The sequence below is a fragment of the Mustela erminea genome, chromosome 12 (genome assembly GCF_009829155.1).
Source record: "Mustela erminea isolate mMusErm1 chromosome 12, mMusErm1.Pri, whole genome shotgun sequence".
NCBI lineage: Eukaryota > Metazoa > Chordata > Mammalia > Carnivora > Mustelidae > Mustela > Mustela erminea.
In genome coordinates this window covers 88,314,249-88,331,219 of record NC_045625.1, presented here as the reverse complement: position 1 = coordinate 88,331,219, position 16,971 = coordinate 88,314,249, and the positions used below count along the sequence as shown (strand labels likewise).

Here is a 16,971-nt window from a genome sequence, read left to right as displayed (position 1 = left end):
GGCTCCCTCCGCAGGGAGCCCAGTGCAGGATTTGATCCCAGGACACTGAGGTCATGACTGAGCCAAAGATAGATGCTTAACCGACTGAGCCACCCAGGTGCCCCTATACTTACTTTCTTTTAATAATATATCACATTTAGGACATCAATGTTTATAATGTGGTCCTCTGAACCTAATTTTACTATACCCAATGCCTGTTTTCTCAGGATAAGAAAAAAACCAACTTAATAGTAAGTGACAGATCAGGGGGAAATATATAAAATATATCGCAGGAAATGGGTTACTATTAACTCTAAGTGAAGACATAAGTAAAAAGATGGACAAAAGATGCATAGACAGTTCCCAAAAGAAGATATAACCTATACATTTATGAAGATGTTTTATCTCACTAATAACTTGAAAATGCAAAATAATGATGGGGTTGCCTGGGTGGCTCAGTCGGTTGAGTGTCCATCTCTTCATTTTGGCTCAGATCTTGATCGCAGGGTTGTGAGCTTGGGCTCTGTGCTGGTCGTGGAGCCTGCTCTAGAGTCTCTCTCCCTCCATCCTCCTACCCCACCCCTGCTCACACTCTCTCTAAAGAAGGAAAGAAAGAAAGAGAGAGAAAGAGAGAGAGAGAGTAAGCAAGAAAGAAAGATGTTCGGTTCTTAATTTCTAAATTAGCAAAATTTAAAAATAATAACATTCAGCATTGGGACAGGTATAATGATTAAACTAGCTCTTTCATATATTGCTAGTACAAATTGGTACAACTTTTTAGAGGACAATTCAGCAATACAGTTTGAGAGTCTTAGAAATATCTATAGGTTTACCGTAGTAATTTTGCATCTTAGAGTTTACCCATGGTAATAATCAGAGCTGCACGCAGAAATTTATGTATAAGGCTATTGTGATGATACTTAAATGACAAAAACATAAAAGACTATGAGGTAGACATGAAATGTCCAGCAAGAGGCAATTAGTTAAGATAAATCCCAGTCCATGTATACAATAAAATATGAAAACTATTAATTATACTTTTAGCACATAGGTAATACTAATGATATAAAATTAAGTTAAAAAAACTATACCAAGTTATAGATGCATTATAATTTAATTTTATGAAATTTAAATACATAAAGATTTTAGAAATTAAAGTAATATTAAGTATTAACCATGGTAATCTGTGTGCAATGGATTATAAATTATTTTTGTTTCCTTTATGCCTTTTTATTTTTCATTTTTGTTCTGAAAAAAATGATGTGATTTGAAAAATGTTCTCAAAGTTTTGACCTGCCCAACAACTAAAATTAAGCAAGATTTATCTTTCAGTAGTGAGACAAATTTGGTCAAAATCAGTTACCTTTTACATTTACTGCAGAAGAAACTACAAGAAACACAGACAAAGGAACAGTCAGGCAGACAAATCATTTCCAAACCCTTCAGTTAAGTTCTGTCAGAGAATTTTGTTGACAGTGTTGTTCTGCCTCCTCCATATTTACTCAGCTATTTACGATTCTAAAACACATCAGGTGCAGGGTGCCGAGGCCACACACATCCTTTTGTTGCTGAGAGAGGCAGTGAGCTAAGCAGAAAACCCTAAATAGTGAGTCTGCACGCATATCTGGGGTGGCAGGTTCATGCTTCAAGGGGTTTTAGACAGAGCCCTGGCCTCTTGGACAAATCTGTGACCAGATAACAGAGAGTCACTTGCTTCTATTTTTTTAAGGTTCAGGGAAGTCTGACAAATCCACTTACTCCAGCCAAGACTGCCCCCTTCACGTGTTGGTGGCTGTGATGATTAACTTTCTGTGTCAGTTTAGCTCAACTATTGCCTTACATAAAGCAGATTACCTTCTAGAATGTGGGTGGGTCTCAGTGAATCAGTTTAAGAGCAACCAAGGTTCCCCAGAGAAGGAATTCTGCCTCAGACTGTAGTATAGATATCCCACCTGAGTTCCCAGCGTGCTGGCCTACTCAACAAATTCTGGATTCCGTATTTCAAGTCTTAGTGAATTTGTGGACCGCAAGCCTGCCCTACAGATTTCATTCACACTTGCCAGTCTCCAAGTGGTTCTGTGGTTCTGTTCCCCGGGAGAAGCCCCAAGTACCCCTCCCTCAGCAACAGGTATCAGATTTTCTTGGCAACCCAAACAGGGGCCCCAGACCCAACCTCTTTCCATTCCCCAAATCAGTATTTCCATGTCCTGTTCCCTCTTCTTCCTGGGGGGATAGTCTCCAAAATGCTAAATTAGTTCTCCATAAAGAGTTAACAACTGGTGAGCGACTTTATAGGGAGGAACTTAAAAAAAAAATCTGCTGAAATCTAACACATTGGTATTTGTCTTGACAAAATCATAAAACATTATGCTAAGTAAAAATGAGCCATTTTTTCCTTTAATATTCCACCGCCATTGATCACTGTCAATTTCTACATTTGAACCAACCCACAAATAACTTGAATGCAAATGGAACACAAAAAACACAACATAATGTGTCAGGACTACCCAGGTGTTAAAATATGTGGGTACATGACAGATAAATGTCATGTATCTTTGTGTTTTATCTGACAGACAGACAAACACAAAACTGTTTTTTGCATAAGAGCATCTATTCCAAGTTTAGCAAATTATATGGCCAAGATCTATGACTCCCCCCCCCACCCCTCACCCAAAGCAGACATCATTCATCAATCACCACACTCCGCACCTAGAAATGGTCTCCCAAACCTTCCTCATCTCTGCCCTAGGCACCTCCTGAACCTGACAGGGGCCTGTTTGCCCTCCTCCGCTTTTGGTCCAATCTTCTAGGTTTTCAGTTTTACAAAACTGAAGCCCAGAAAGGGGGTTGATCTTACCTAAAATTGTATAGCTAGCTCACAGAAGAAGTTGCATCTAATTCTCTTGATTTTTAATCATGATCTCTTTTTTACAAAAGAGAAATATTTCAGGCACAGAACAAAGTATAAGAATAATATCATCAACATCTGCATACCCACACCCGGAATGATATCAACATTTGTGTACCCACCCCCTGAATGATATCAAGACTTGCATGCCCCCCCAGGATAATATCAACATTTGCACACCGCCCCCAGAATAATATCAACATTTGCACACCCACTCCCGGAATACTGTTTGCGTCTGTATGCCTACCATCCAGCTGAAGAGGTTAAAATTGGTGTTTATGATTTCCTTGCTGTTTTTGTACTTTCACTTCACATGACTATTTCCATAAACACTATGTAAAGTTCTTTGTCAGCTTTCAAAACTCTGTAATTGCCAGTATACTGTCTATATCTTTCTGAAATCTATTTTTCCTCTCAAAATTATACTTTTCAGAGTTATCCATCCCCAAAATACATCCAGTGCTGGTACTTCCATTTTATATATACACTCTCTATATTATATATATATATACTCTCTCTCTCTCTCTCTCTATATATATATATATATACACACACACTCTAGTTATATATACACTCTATATATTATATATACTCTCTCTCTCTCTCTCTCTCTCTCTCTATATATATATATATATATATATATACACTCTAGTTATATATACACTCTATTCATCTGTTCTCCCTGTTGATTCACATCTGATTATTTCTAATTTGTTACTCTTGTAAATAACAGTACCAGGACTATTCCTATAGGAGTCCTCTGTGGTGTATACCTAAGTGGTCCTGACCTCTTTACAGCACACCCCGTATTCTCAGGCAAGTGCAAGGGAGGGGTGACGAAGACAGAGGGCGAGCATCAGTCTCTCACCTCCTTGACTCTCCCTTCCCCTGGTTGGAGGGTACAAAGGGTGACTATATGTAATCAGTTGGGGGAAAAGAGAATTAGTCTGATTTCTTTACTTTGACTTTTGGCCAAGATATTCACTTTATTTTGAATTTCAGATGCCACTAAAAAAGGGTATGACACTTCTCTGTTTGTAAGGAGATGTATTGTTAAAAATGGTTGTGGTACCCTGTTAATCCAAAGAAATCACTCTGTAAGCAGTACAATATTCACACCATGTGGGGGCCATAGGATGGGACATTTGAAATGGTTGCAAGCCTTTGAGCATCCCTCATTCCTCAGACAGATGGTTCTGCCTTCGTTACTCAGATACAATACTTTCTAGGACAGAGGCTGCAACTGGTCATTAACAGGCTCAATTAGCCTATGGACATGTTTTATTTGCTTTGTTTGGGATTTGAAACACTTTCAGGCAGCATTTAATAACCAGGACATTTTATATAAAATTTTGGATTTCCATCTTCTTGGACAGCGTTAAGCTAGTGCTAAATTGACAGCACTAGGCCTCCATTTTATCACCATTCCCGATCTGGTTAAAGAATGTCCTTTTTCCTCACTTCAGCACCTGCCTGGCCCTGTGGGCATCTGACTTTACCACCTCTGCTCTCGGGACTTTCACTCTACCCTCCTCACACTCAGCAACTGAAGGAAACACTTACACAAAGCCTGGAGCTCATGAAACTCAGACAGATGCTGAGGCCACTCCCAGGGAACGCTCCTGTAGATCAAGAGGACCGATCTACAGGAACACAGGAGTGTTCTTTCTCAAGAAACAGGTGTTTCAATTAGGATGGCCAGCATTAATCTGAAGCTTTTTTGAGTCAAGAAAATCTCGCTGCTGATTCAGAGAAACACAGCACAACCGGACCTCAAGTAGAGTCCAGGTCTGAGCAGCGTTTGCTCCTTGGGACAGGTATTACGGTAACGGGTGTATTTCACGAGTGGCTTTCAGGGAGGTGGTGGCAGGTGCGGGGGAGGGGGCGGGCCAAACTTAATCCCTTCCAGTCATACTCTGTGCTCACGAGTTGCCATGTGTCCTGTATTAGCCAGACACAGATCCCGGTATTATAAGTTTTCTAGAGTTGTTTTACGGTTGGTTCTCTGGAATTTTATAGATACATTCAGCCGAATTCTCAAATGACCAGCTCTGAATATTTTGAGTAGCTGACAACAAGGTTATTTAGAAATTTCTGTGAATTGCCTCTAATTCTGGTGAACACATGAATTCATGTGTCACATCACATGATTGCTAGATTACAAAAGGAAGGGTGGGCTTTCCCAAGAAAGTTAGAAATACCCACTGTGCAATATGACCCAGGCCTGTGGGTCCCCAAAACAGCATCTCCCCAGCCTGAGTGATTTTAGCAACCCCAATTCTCCTGACCTCCACGTCACATCTACAAATTCCAGCTCCAAGCCTTGTCAGCCTCACAGAGAGCCTTCTACTCCTCCCCCATCAAATTCTTGACCCCAAGCGGCCAACAGTGTACTTAGTGGTCATTGCAAAACCATGAGCTGTTGATTGCTTTGCTGTTGAATATCCTCCCTTGCTGTTAAGTGTTAACTGTGTTATTTAGTATCTAAGCCCAGATGTCCTGTGCAGCCGCCCTTAGGAATAGAGACAGACTGAAGGCTCTACAACTTTCTACGGCTGTACCCAAACACCCTTATCTTCCCAAGAAGGGTGTCTTGTTACAATTAGCGGGAGTGCCATTCAACGGGAAGGTTCTGTACAGGCTGAAAGCTTCCCGTTGCTCTTTGTGCATTCACAGTACAGGGGCTATTGCTTAATTCAAGTTGGGAGACAAAAAGGTAAGAGAAACCACGAGTACTCACAGCTCTGTCCACTTCCCTCCTCGTGGCGGCAACAGATTTTTTTGTTGTGTCTGAAAAAGAGAAATCCCAGTGATGGAATACGGGTAACCAGAAAAGTATTCTGTTTCTAGATGAAAACACAGCAAAACAAAGTTTAATCCAAATAAATCACATGCAGAAGTCCAAGTGTGCACTGTGGCTCTAGACCTCAGGCTGAAGGACAGACAGGGGAGATTTGTGCCCTTAGGTGAAAACTGCAAACAAGGCAATCCTCTACTTTCCGTTCCTTTCTCAGTCACTGGTCCGAGGCACTGGGAGGCTGAGGCACTGCTGATTTGAATAATCAGCCCAGGAAACTTCCAGCTTCAGAACTCTCTGTCCATTTTCTGCTCTGCTCTTCACTTCAAGAGGTCGGACCAATTAATTCACACTACGGTGTACATGACAGATAATATCCCAAAGTAACTCGGGGGCAGAAGCACAAGTTCACATAATGGGATGCCGCTCACCATTGTTCCCCTGGTTTCTTCTCTTTTCAACCCCTGACATCACACATTCCCCCTCACTCTGATTTTCTTTGAGCTTGATGCCTGGGTTCCTGAACTCAGGGAATCCCTAATTCTGCTTTTGCTCTGCACACCAGCTTTTTAGGAACTCCCTCATGACAATACTGACCTTGACCTGGACTTTGAGGGTCTCCATCCAGCACTGCCATCTCCTCTAAGAGGATTCACATTTGAAAGGATTCTAGGAGTTAACCCACAGAAATTGCCCTTACACGGTGGAGTTTCAGGGCACTGCTCTCTAAGGCTTGGGGTTAGCGCTGCCATTCTGTGGTTTTTACACAACCTTTGGCCAATATATTTGGTCTTTGGTTTAAATCCCTATAAACTTCTGGCTCAGTCTTTTAGGGCAGTGCCATTCAAAGTGTAGAGCTCATGGGTTAGTGGTGGTACGTGACCTACTGCTTACCAACCCACTATGAGACAGTTACAGAGATCTAGCGTAAACCTTTAGAAAGTTTTATAGTTAATTCTTTTACTGTGTTTTTTCCTTGATGTTCATTGAAATGTCATATATTTATTGAATCCAGTAAAAGCTGGGCTAGTATGTCTTTTTATTTTATTTTTTAGTAATCCCATTTTTAGTATATATATTACAAAAGCATTGACCCTAGCATATTAGAAATATAAGACTAAATGTTTCCTTACCCTAGAGAGGTTGAGAAATACTGTGCGTAAGATCCACAGGCATTTCCTAGGTATCTAGTCTCTGGATATCTAGGCAACACTTTGTGGATTCTGTTCTTGGCTTTGCCATTGGCTCAGCCAACAATCAAGCCCCTCGATTCTTTTGGGTTGAAACTCTCTCTTTCCATTGCTCAAAATAATACTCTTCAGGTTGAGCCAATTTTTCTTAAGCACTTTGGTAACAAAAAAGCCCACACATTTTAGTGTCTGACAGACATGTGTTCACACCCCAGCTATATGACGTTGGGAATATTTTCTGAATTTCTGTTTCTTCATCTGCAATATACACACTACTCCTTGCCTCACAGTTTTTGCAAAATTAACGGAACAAGAATTTGTAAAGGGTCTAGCTCAGTGCTGTCCAACAGAACTTTCTGCAAAGATGAAAGTTTTGTAAATTTTCTCTGTCCAAAGCAGTGGCCTCTAGTCCCATTGTCACTATTGAATATTAACAAGGTATAAGCACTTAAGATGTGACCAAGGAATTAAATTTTTATTTAATTTAAACTTAAATGCCCATGTATGGCTATTGTACCATAAAGAGCAGGTTAACATGGGCACCTGCATATAGTGGGCTCAATGTGTAAAACGTTATTGAATATCTACATATGCCAAGAAATGTCTCAGACAGTGGACATGTATTAGTGAATAAGAGAAACACAGCTCTTATGCTTATGAAGAAGAACTTGATATTATTTTTACAACAGAAGTTGCCACATTCTTCTCCAGAACCTAGTGAGTCACCTGGAGCCCTGAACCTTTGAGGGCTCCTCTTATGTAGAGATGGTAAGCAGAACCTTTTATGGACCGACCCCGGCTGCCCTCCCCAGGCATCATGGTGTGCAGAGCTGGGCACTGAGACATAGGTGGGTAAATGGAGCCAAGGGGTCTTCTTGGCAAACGGGGCTGAGATTGTCACCCCTTTACTTGACTCTCTCAGATAGATTGAGAAGTTCAGGACAGCACCGGCCCTAAGAGGAGCTCAAGAGAAGGAAGTTCAGACTGACATCTCAGGCTTAACGTGAAGGCCTTGAGGCGAGGAGGCTGGTTGGGCACAGTGGTAGTTAAAGTAGGAAGCCCTTTCAGCCTCATCAGCTCCCGAGGGTCTTGCTGTGGAAGCAATGGCAGAACAAGTGAAGGGAGCCAGAAAGTCGTCATGTTGGATCATTCTGGTCTGTGTCGGGATCTAGACGAGCAAGACTGGGGGATGGAGAACCACATGGCAGGAGTGGGAATAGTAGCAGCTCAAAACCAGGGCCCGCTGGGGAACTGACCTGGCTCCCCAGGAGCCTCCCGGCCTGTTCGGAAGCAGGAGCACTGTTGGCGAATTTAGCCTCCTGACAGTCTGTGGGAGGTGGGGAAGTAGAAGCTGTAAGAGAGAGACATTGGACTTCTGGCTAAGACAGGCAAGTGGGTGCTCAAGGAATTAATTGGAAAATTAAAAGGGAGGCAATTGCATTTGGAGCCCAGGGTATTAAAAGGGGCCCTAGATATATAAGGGTGTGCTGAGTGTATTGAAAGAAGAAGTAGGTACTATGGAAGCATCTCACAAGGGGATTTGCTGTAATGGGTGTGACAGGGGGCAGAATCAGGGGAGGCTTGATGAAGTGGCAGCTTCTCTGAGATTTGAAGGATGACAAACTTCGGTGAACAAGGAGAAAGAAGTACTTTAAGAAGAACAAATGTTGAGGGTTGCCCGAGGGGAGAGGGGTGGGGTAATTGGCGGATGGACATTAAGGAGGGTACGTGATGTAATGAGCACTGGGTGTTATATAAAATGAATTTCAGACCTGTACCTCTGAAACCAATAATACATTGTATGTTGTTAATATAAAAATTGATGTTGAACAAAATTATTAAAAATGAAAGATAACAATGAATTTTAAAAGAAGAAGAAGGAGGAGGAAGAGGAGGAGGAGGAGAGAGAGAATGTTGCCTGAGAAAACTCAGAATTGAAGGAAGCCATGGAGGAGGTCCAGTCATGGAGACATGGTAGACTTGTGGCATTTAAAAGCCTGTTCCAGGGTCAGCTTGGTGGTTGCATAGTCTTTTAAGCCTTGCCGGTCTTGGAAACTCTTTATCTCTCCATCCATTTTGAATGTCAGTCTTGCTGGATAAAATATTCTTGGCTGCATGTTCTTCTAACTCAGTGCCCTGAAAGCCTGTTCCAGCTAAAAGTGAAAATAGACCATATCGGATGTGGCAGGAGTGGATGGAGGGAGACAGCTTGGAAGGTCCTGTTCTAGTTCAGGTGAACTCCGAGAGGGACAGTGAGGTTGGGTTGATAAGCCATGAAGAGCTCATTCTCATGTAACCACCCATTTACAGGTAGAAAATCCATCTCAGAGAAGTTAGGTGACTCATACAAGATCACGGAGCCAATACATGGCAGCACTGGGTGCAGACCTAGCCTTCTGACCCTGGCTTGAAGCTCGACTAACAGTGCCAGCCATTCTCAACCTTTTTCCATGACACATGAGTCTGTGCACATGGCAGATGCATTTCCGCATGTGCATGTGTCTCCCATGAGAGAAAGCAGATCTCAGTGCGCGCGAGTTGTGGGGTGGGGGTGACGAGTGGGTATTATATAGGCAGCCAGGATTTTACTCTGGCTCATTCAAAACAAAAAAGGAACCATCTGCAGATTTAGTCGCTTAACTCTCGCTAGCAACAAGGGTGTCCCACCACAGTTGGCACCCGAGTCTTACGCCCAGCTTGGGGCTACAGATATCCTTGCCCCTTCTTGAGACTGGGATGAAGGATGAGGGGAAGACGTTTTTCTTCTCTATCTTGAGTATGGCCCATTTCATTCTTCCAAAGAGTCAGGACAGAAAATTCTTGCTCGTTCCTGAGGTGACTGAAGGGTTCTCAGGCCCCAGGCCTGGAACTAGGGATCAATCTGTTTCTGAGGGGTGTGCATGGGAGAGGAGAAAGAAGATGGCAGAAGACAAGATTCTAATGAGGGGCATCTGCCATGCTTCTCTGGGGTCACTTGCAGAAGTGATCTCGTTTAGTTCAAGTCCTATCAGATGCTGGAAATCCTCCTTTATGGTGAGATGCCCTTCTCCATTTCTATAATTTCTCTCTCTTTCTTTTTCTTTTCTCCTTCTCCCTCTTTTCCTCCCTTCCTTCTTCACTTCTTCCTTCCTCCTCAACCCTCATCCCCCTTTCTGTGGACAATAATACCTCGGATTTTATAGTAGACGGTTTTGCGGTTAGCACACAAGTTGATGCATACATAGGGCAATGGACAAACAGAGCACGAGAGAGAGTATCAGAGCAGGAGGAGAGAATATCTTACGGCAGAAGAGAACACAGAAGTTAGACTATAGATGCAGCATGACAACAACCTAAAGGTCCCCCAATTCTCAAAGAGTGGCCACACTGAATTTCTATGGAATTATTTCCACATGTCATTTCTTTTCTATAGACAAGGCCATGTGTAGACTTTGGGAGGGGCTCACTGGATGCTGACAAAGGAATAGCTTAGGAAAGTACCAGACAGTCTGCAGATATCGTGGCCATGGTTCAAATGTTGCACAACAGGAGCGGATGGGTGACAACAGGACAGGCTAGGGAAGGACTCCGGGAGCTGCTGAAAGACTCCAGGGCACCATCAAAACAGGCGCTTTTCCTGTCCCCAAATGGCCTCACACACTTTTCTCCTTTCCTTACGAACCAGGGCATTCAGATTCCTGGGGGCTTGGGGGAAGGCTTAGCTCAGCCTTACACCCAGTTGGGGGAATCAAGGGATGAGAACTGAAGGAATCGTCTGAAGCGATCTTGGTATCCTTCTACCCACGAACTCTGACACACAGCCATCCACATTGCCAAAATAACACTGATCTCATGAGGCTAATGACACTTCTTAGCTCAAGGAACAAAGCGAACTATGTTAGCACAGGAACAAAACATTCCATTTAAAACAGCGTGGGGATTTCAGCTCACTGAGGACTAGAGCCATTATCTTCTGGGGAAAAATCATCAGGATGGGCCCTCTGAGCCCGAAGTGATGCACGAGGCTTTGAGGAGATTCGTGGGAAACTGGGAAGCTGTAGGCCACTGGAGAGAGCCCCACACTGCAGACACCAGTCCATTCAGTTACCTTGAATAAAACTTAGGTACTTACCTTTTCTAAAAGGAAGCTTTCGGAAGAGCTGTTTTCTTAGGCCTATCATTGTAGCTGCGAATATCAAAACAATGATGAAGGAAGGGATGAAAACAGGAAGCAGCCAGTTTGAAGAGGTTTCAGGTTCTTTGCCACCTGGATGAAAGAAAAGCACCAGAATCCCATTACATGGTAGCTTAGAGGCAAACCAGCAAGTTGGCCCTCTGAGTAGATTATAACCAACACAGCCAATGTGCAGCGAGCATTTATTCCATGCCAGGTACTAATCTGTGTGTGCTGCGTGTACTATCTCATTTCCTTCTCACAACCCCCTACATGGCAGGATTTGCAATGACCCTCATTTTCCGGATAAAGACAGTGAGGTGCAGAGAGTCTAGGAAACTTTCCCAAAGTTACACAGTAAGAGACAGCTGAGATATAATCTAGGCTGTCTGGTCCCAGATTCTGTGTTTTTCATCGTTCTGATACCTCCGTCCATCTATCTACCTACCTATCATTATCAATATTGTTTCCAGTAGGATAGTCCCTGAACCCAAACATATCTTCTCTCTCCACTGTCAAGCACTCGCAGTGCTCAGAAGCCATGCCATTAATCATTCAATTTCAAGAATTAACAGGATCTTTTGGGAAAATATAATATTGTAAATAGTGTTAACGTACAAAATCCAATCATTTATACCGCAGTATGAATTACTACAATGAGCTCTTTCCTTGGCTCAGCTAATCAATGTTCTGGCACTGAGGAGAATGTGAGTTTAGTAGAGAGGCGGATGAGATGAACAATTTTGGAGACCAGGGAAGGTCTTGTGGAGGAGAGCTGTGGGTATCTATAGATTAGAATAAGGGCTCCAGGCTGACAATGGGAAGGACTGGAGGGGGCTTCATAATAGGAGGTAGAAGACTACCCAAAGTAAGCTGTACTTTTTTCCAAAAGCCTGAATTTTGCCCTGTGGAGTAATTTATACAGAATAAACACAAGAGCCTCGTCCAGGAAAAACCTGGCAAAACTGCTGAGGAGGAAGGGCTCGGTCCTGCCAACTGCCTTCCCTCTCTCCCATCTCTATACCTTCTGAGAATCATTGATTGTTTTAGCTGAGAAGATCATTGAATCTGAGCCTCTCATTGTAGAGCTCAGGAAGTAAGGCTCAGAGATACTCAATAATCTATCTGAGGTTATCACTGCTAACTAAGTGGCAAAGTCAGGGTTGTGAGCCTGGATCTGTTTGATCCAAAGCTCAGGCCCCACAGGTATTTGTCTCTACTGAAAACAGTGTGGGGCACAGTAAGGAAGAAAGGATTCAGAGGCTCTGCTCATCTACACGTTGGATAACCCACACTGACTACAACTGCTTCTTTACTTTTTAGGAAATGCTTACTAAGAACCACTGCAGTGGCGACATGAGTCAAGGAGCCCTGGGACCTTCAGAGTCCTCACAGCAGGAGAAATCCCTGCCACAGCATCACCCTGCAAACCCCTGTCCTTTGCAGGTTCCTTCAAAGCCCCTTCCACATACATAAGCTCTATCCATCCCTGAAGACTTTCTAACAATGAACATTGGTGTGCTCAACCTGTAAGGATTTGGAGTGCAAAGACTTCACCTGAGTCACCTCTGAATCCCCTATAGACCCAAATACCATTTACATGAAAGATGTCGATAAGGATTTGGGGTGATAAATTAATCATCTGTCTACCTAGTCTGCCTGGCCCAATTCTTCCTGTCCTTAGTTATCTTGTGGCAGACTGATGTTTATCCCTTAAATCCACTCTGTCTTCCCTATTAGGGCATTAGCTGGACACATGGCTCCTCAAGACTATATTTTGGAGCTTCCCCTGCAGTTAGGCATGACCAACCATGAAAACTCAGTTCAGGTCATGGGTCTTCTGAGTCTTGGCCTTCAGATAATGGATATGTCTTCCACCATTCTTCTCCCTTTTGGAAACATGGATGTGGTAGTCATCCAGCTTTGACAGTTCCAAAGAGACAATATTCTACAGAATGTGGGAGCAATAAGATGGAAAGAACCCAGAAGGAACAGAATGTAGATACTTCCCTGCTCTGAGTCACCTTCTGTCTTTAAATATTACATAAGAGAGAAATATGTTCCTGTCTTGTTGGAGTCATATTTTGAGGTCTCTCTGTTATGGAAGCCTAGTCTATACCCTAATATATATTCTTATAGATTATTTTACAATAATTACATGTTACTTAACAATGATATGATGATGCAATGGAGAACTATGTTTTATCCTTGCCACAATCCCATGCACTCTTGTTAGAGACACTATCTTTTTCCCCATTTCCACATTGAGCGCTGAGGACTTTGCAAGCATGTTTCATTCCATCCCCACAATCATGCTCTAAGGCATCTATCATTAGTCACCCTTATTCTACAAATGTGAGACCAAGTTCTAGGATGTCTCGGTTATATGTTCATGTTCTCAAAGCTAGCAGCAGCAGAAAGAGGATTTAAAGACTCTTGAAGACTGTCAGAGTCCCCTCCAGGTCTCTTGGGAAGGCTTCACTTCCCACCCCACAAGAATGTTGTTAGAGTCATTTCCAGTCTCCAATTTCGTTACATGTCCTCATGAAAATGCAACAACTGGCCAAGCAGAAGAACCCTTGTTTCAAAAAGAAAATGGTTTCATTGACCTTTCATTTCTGGTTAAAAATTAAGATGTTCAGTCATATCCTAGAGCCACTGGAGCACCTCCCATCACCACACTCTCATTGCTGTATTTGCTTTATTCATTGACTTCTGAAGAAGTATGTGGTAGGTCACAGAAGTCAGCAAGGAGCAGCACAACTGATGAGAATGAGTAGAAAGGGGACAGTCATAAGGCAACTTAAAAATCCCTTTGAGAATTAGATGTGAGGAACTGTGGGAGGATGTATGACTTTGGTCATTTGTTGCTGGTATTTGGACCACAAACGAGGAGATCATTTGACTGCTGAGATCTGGCAGCCCACACAGTCTGGAAGCTGGGATAATGGGACTGGGATTATTAAGGCTCATCTTCCAACCCACTAATCTGTCATTTATTGAACACTTAGAATAGGGAGACTGCTCTGTTTCTGCTTTCATCTGGGTATAAAGAAGACCCATGTGAACAATTAAAATAAATGGAAAGTAAAATAGCAACGAACGATAAAAGACATATATAGTCACAGGCAAACAAAGTCATGGTACATGTAATCAGTTTTAGGAGGAGAGATGAGGTAAAAACCTCTTGTGCGCCGGAGTTATCTAAGCTGCTCTGGAGAGAGGGTGGGCTTCAAGTTGGTGAAGAGGGTGATTATATTTTATGTGGGAGAAACTGCCTGAGCAAAGAAATCACGAAAGTGGGAGATGTGCAAACAAGTTCAGAGAGCACATGGTGAGGAAGGGGAGCTGACTAGAACCCAGGAACAATGTCAGTGGGTAGAAGCATGGATATAACTCTAAGTATCTTGGTAGAAATGAAGTCATAAGAAAAGCCTCATTTTTAGGGTCAACTTCAAGTAAAAATGGTAAACTAGGCAAGTTGGTCTTTCAAAATTTTCTATCTCTTTTTATCACAGTGACGATCCCCAGACTTGTCACCTTATGAAAACTGAGCTGTAGCTAATTCACACTAGAACTTTAGAGGCATTTAAATGCTAACAATCACAGGGCGATTTATTTTTCTTGGAATTGCTTAACTGTTCTTTGCTGTGTGGAATCTCTTGCCTAGTTAAGTGCAAGCTAATACTTTGGATGGAATGTGGTTTTCCAGAAGGGTCAGGGAAATAGGGGCCTGGGTAAGATGAATTTAGAAATAACTAGAATCTAGCCTTTGCACCACTGATTACATCAGTATTTTTTTCTTTGTGGTGGAGAGGTGAAAGGGCACACTGACCATTCCTCTGGAAACCTTGAACTAGTGAAAAGTTACAGATGAAGCAGGGTGGCCCTTCTTTCCACGGAAGCCAGCGTAGCTGACCGCAGACTCAACAGCTTGTGGGTCTACATCAGCTCAGGATCTTCTGGGAGATCACTCATACATGCAGCTGGTGAAGAGATAAGGAGACCTTTGTGCAGCTAGAGATCTTTCACCCATCCTTGCCAGAGTTGTAGCCATGCAACCACCCCCTGACATGGCTCCTGGGCTCGTCAGCTCCCCTTCCTCACCACGTGAGTCTCTGATTTTTGTGACCTGCATGCTCGATAGTAACAATGAAAAGGTAATTGCGACCACTGTTCAGGGCAAGGCAACTAAAGGCTCAGTTCTCTCAGGCCTGGAACTCAGAGTCTCCGGTCCTTTTCCCACCCCGAGAGAAGCAGACTGTGCCATCTGAAGTGCTGAGTGAGGGAAACCTAGACTGTCCGGTGGATGAGAGAGATCTCAATGACCAGTTATGGCTTGGGATCAACTGTAGCAGCAGGAACTGTAATCTGTTCTCTGAATTCTTGCATATGAAATCTTTTGAAGAGATCATGGCTGCCTCCCAGCCTGAAGGCTTAGTCACAGCGGACTTAATGTAGGGTCATAGGTGAACTTGAGCATGCAAGGGACAGACCGCTGTAGTCCTACCCCACTGCCTCTCACTTCACCTCTAACTTCAGCCATGGCTCAGCAGAAGTCTAAATGGATTTCAATCACCTCAAATGGCTACTTTGCTTTCTGTCCTGGGATGACTCTGACAGTGCAGATGCTGGGGTGGGGCGCTCACTCAGCACACATGCATGCATAGCTCATGGGGGAATGGACTGTGCAATCCTGGACACCACTGTCAATCTGCAGGGGTGAGAGCAGATGACCTCCACTTGACGTGCTCTGAGTGAGCATCTGAGGAGGCCATCTGTACACTTCTCAGTTGGTCCTTGGGTATCTGGGCTCTGTTTTCCCAACAGCAACAACTTTGATAATGTACTCTTATGTTTAGTTTTCCTTCTGCTCTGTCTGAATCTCCCCAACATCTCCTTTTTGCTCCCTGAGGTCGCCACCCAAATACTTAGATGCTACACAAGCTCCTATCACACGTTCTGTTTTGCCTAACTAACATGAAGGGCAAAAGGTGAAATACAATGACAACACAGTGTATTTTCTATAAAGTCATATTAAGTAGTGCTAGGGACTGTCCTTTATTCGGAGATTATGTCCTTTGCTGGTATGGTAGGAGAATACTGAGTCCCCTCAAAGAGGTCCATGTTTGAATCCCTGAAACCTGTGAACATGTTATCCCACATGGGAAAAGGGATTTTGCAGATGTGATTATATTCAGGACCTTGAAATGGGAAAGTTAACCTGAATTATTGGGTTGCGGGAAGGCATCCAATGAAATTAGAAGGGTCTTTATAAGGTGGAAGAGCAAGGCAGGAGAATTAAAGACAGATGTGGGGACACAGAAGCAGAGGTCTCAGGGATGTAGCTTTTGGCTCTGCAGGGGGAGGAAGGAACCATGAGCTAAGGAAGGCAGGTGATCTCTAGAAACTGGGAAAGATGAGAAAAGGAACTCTCCCTTAGAGGCTCTGTCACCCTATCAACACCTTGGTTTGAACCCAGCACAGCCCCTTTTGGGTTTCTGATTCTCAGAAGCGTAAGTTAATTAATGTTGTCTTACGCCCATGAAGTTTGCAGTAATTTGTTATAGGAGCACTAGGAAAATTATGACGTGCTTGGTGATAAAGTGACCTCTTATGAAAGAAATTTGGTACTAGATATAAGTTGCTCTTACTCAGCAAATAAATAGTCTTATTCAGCAAATAAAAAATAGCCAGACTCCCAAAATCGTTCCAAATTGTCCTGGTGTCTGAAGATCTAAAGGGTGGGACTCAGCATACTCAGCAAAGGCTCTGATTTTACAAAAGACCAGTTTTCCGTGGAAACCCCATAACCACTTGATTATCAGCAAAGCCAGCAAAGTAATATCCATCTGCTGATTCCTTGCACTGTGCCTGAGTCACAGCGACTTGCTTTTGTGCTGGGTATTTTCTGTTTCCTCTTCAGATCCATTCTCTACACTGC

The 16,971-nt window shown here is 43.1% G+C and overlaps 1 protein-coding gene across 13 annotated transcripts in view; it reads right to left on the bottom strand.

The window, feature by feature from the left end:
- Positions 1-16,971, bottom strand: part of PDCD1LG2 (programmed cell death 1 ligand 2) — a 93,988-nt gene that overhangs the window by 43,091 nt on the left and 33,926 nt on the right. For 12 of the 13 annotated variants that reach the window (XR_004277354.1, XR_004277356.1, XR_004277353.1 and 9 more), the window contains 2 exons: positions 10,986-11,120; positions 5,628-5,677 (listed from right to left, as the gene is read on the bottom strand). Coding sequence is in view for 6 of the 13 variants with exons in the window: in XM_032307050.1 (XP_032162941.1) it covers positions 5,628-5,677; positions 10,986-11,120 (185 nt within the window). In the remaining 7 variants the exon portion in view is untranslated. Of the gene's footprint in view, positions 1-5,627; positions 5,678-8,759; positions 9,028-10,985; positions 11,121-16,971 lie in introns of those variants that run through there. The other variant, XM_032307051.1, reaches the window with a different exon arrangement.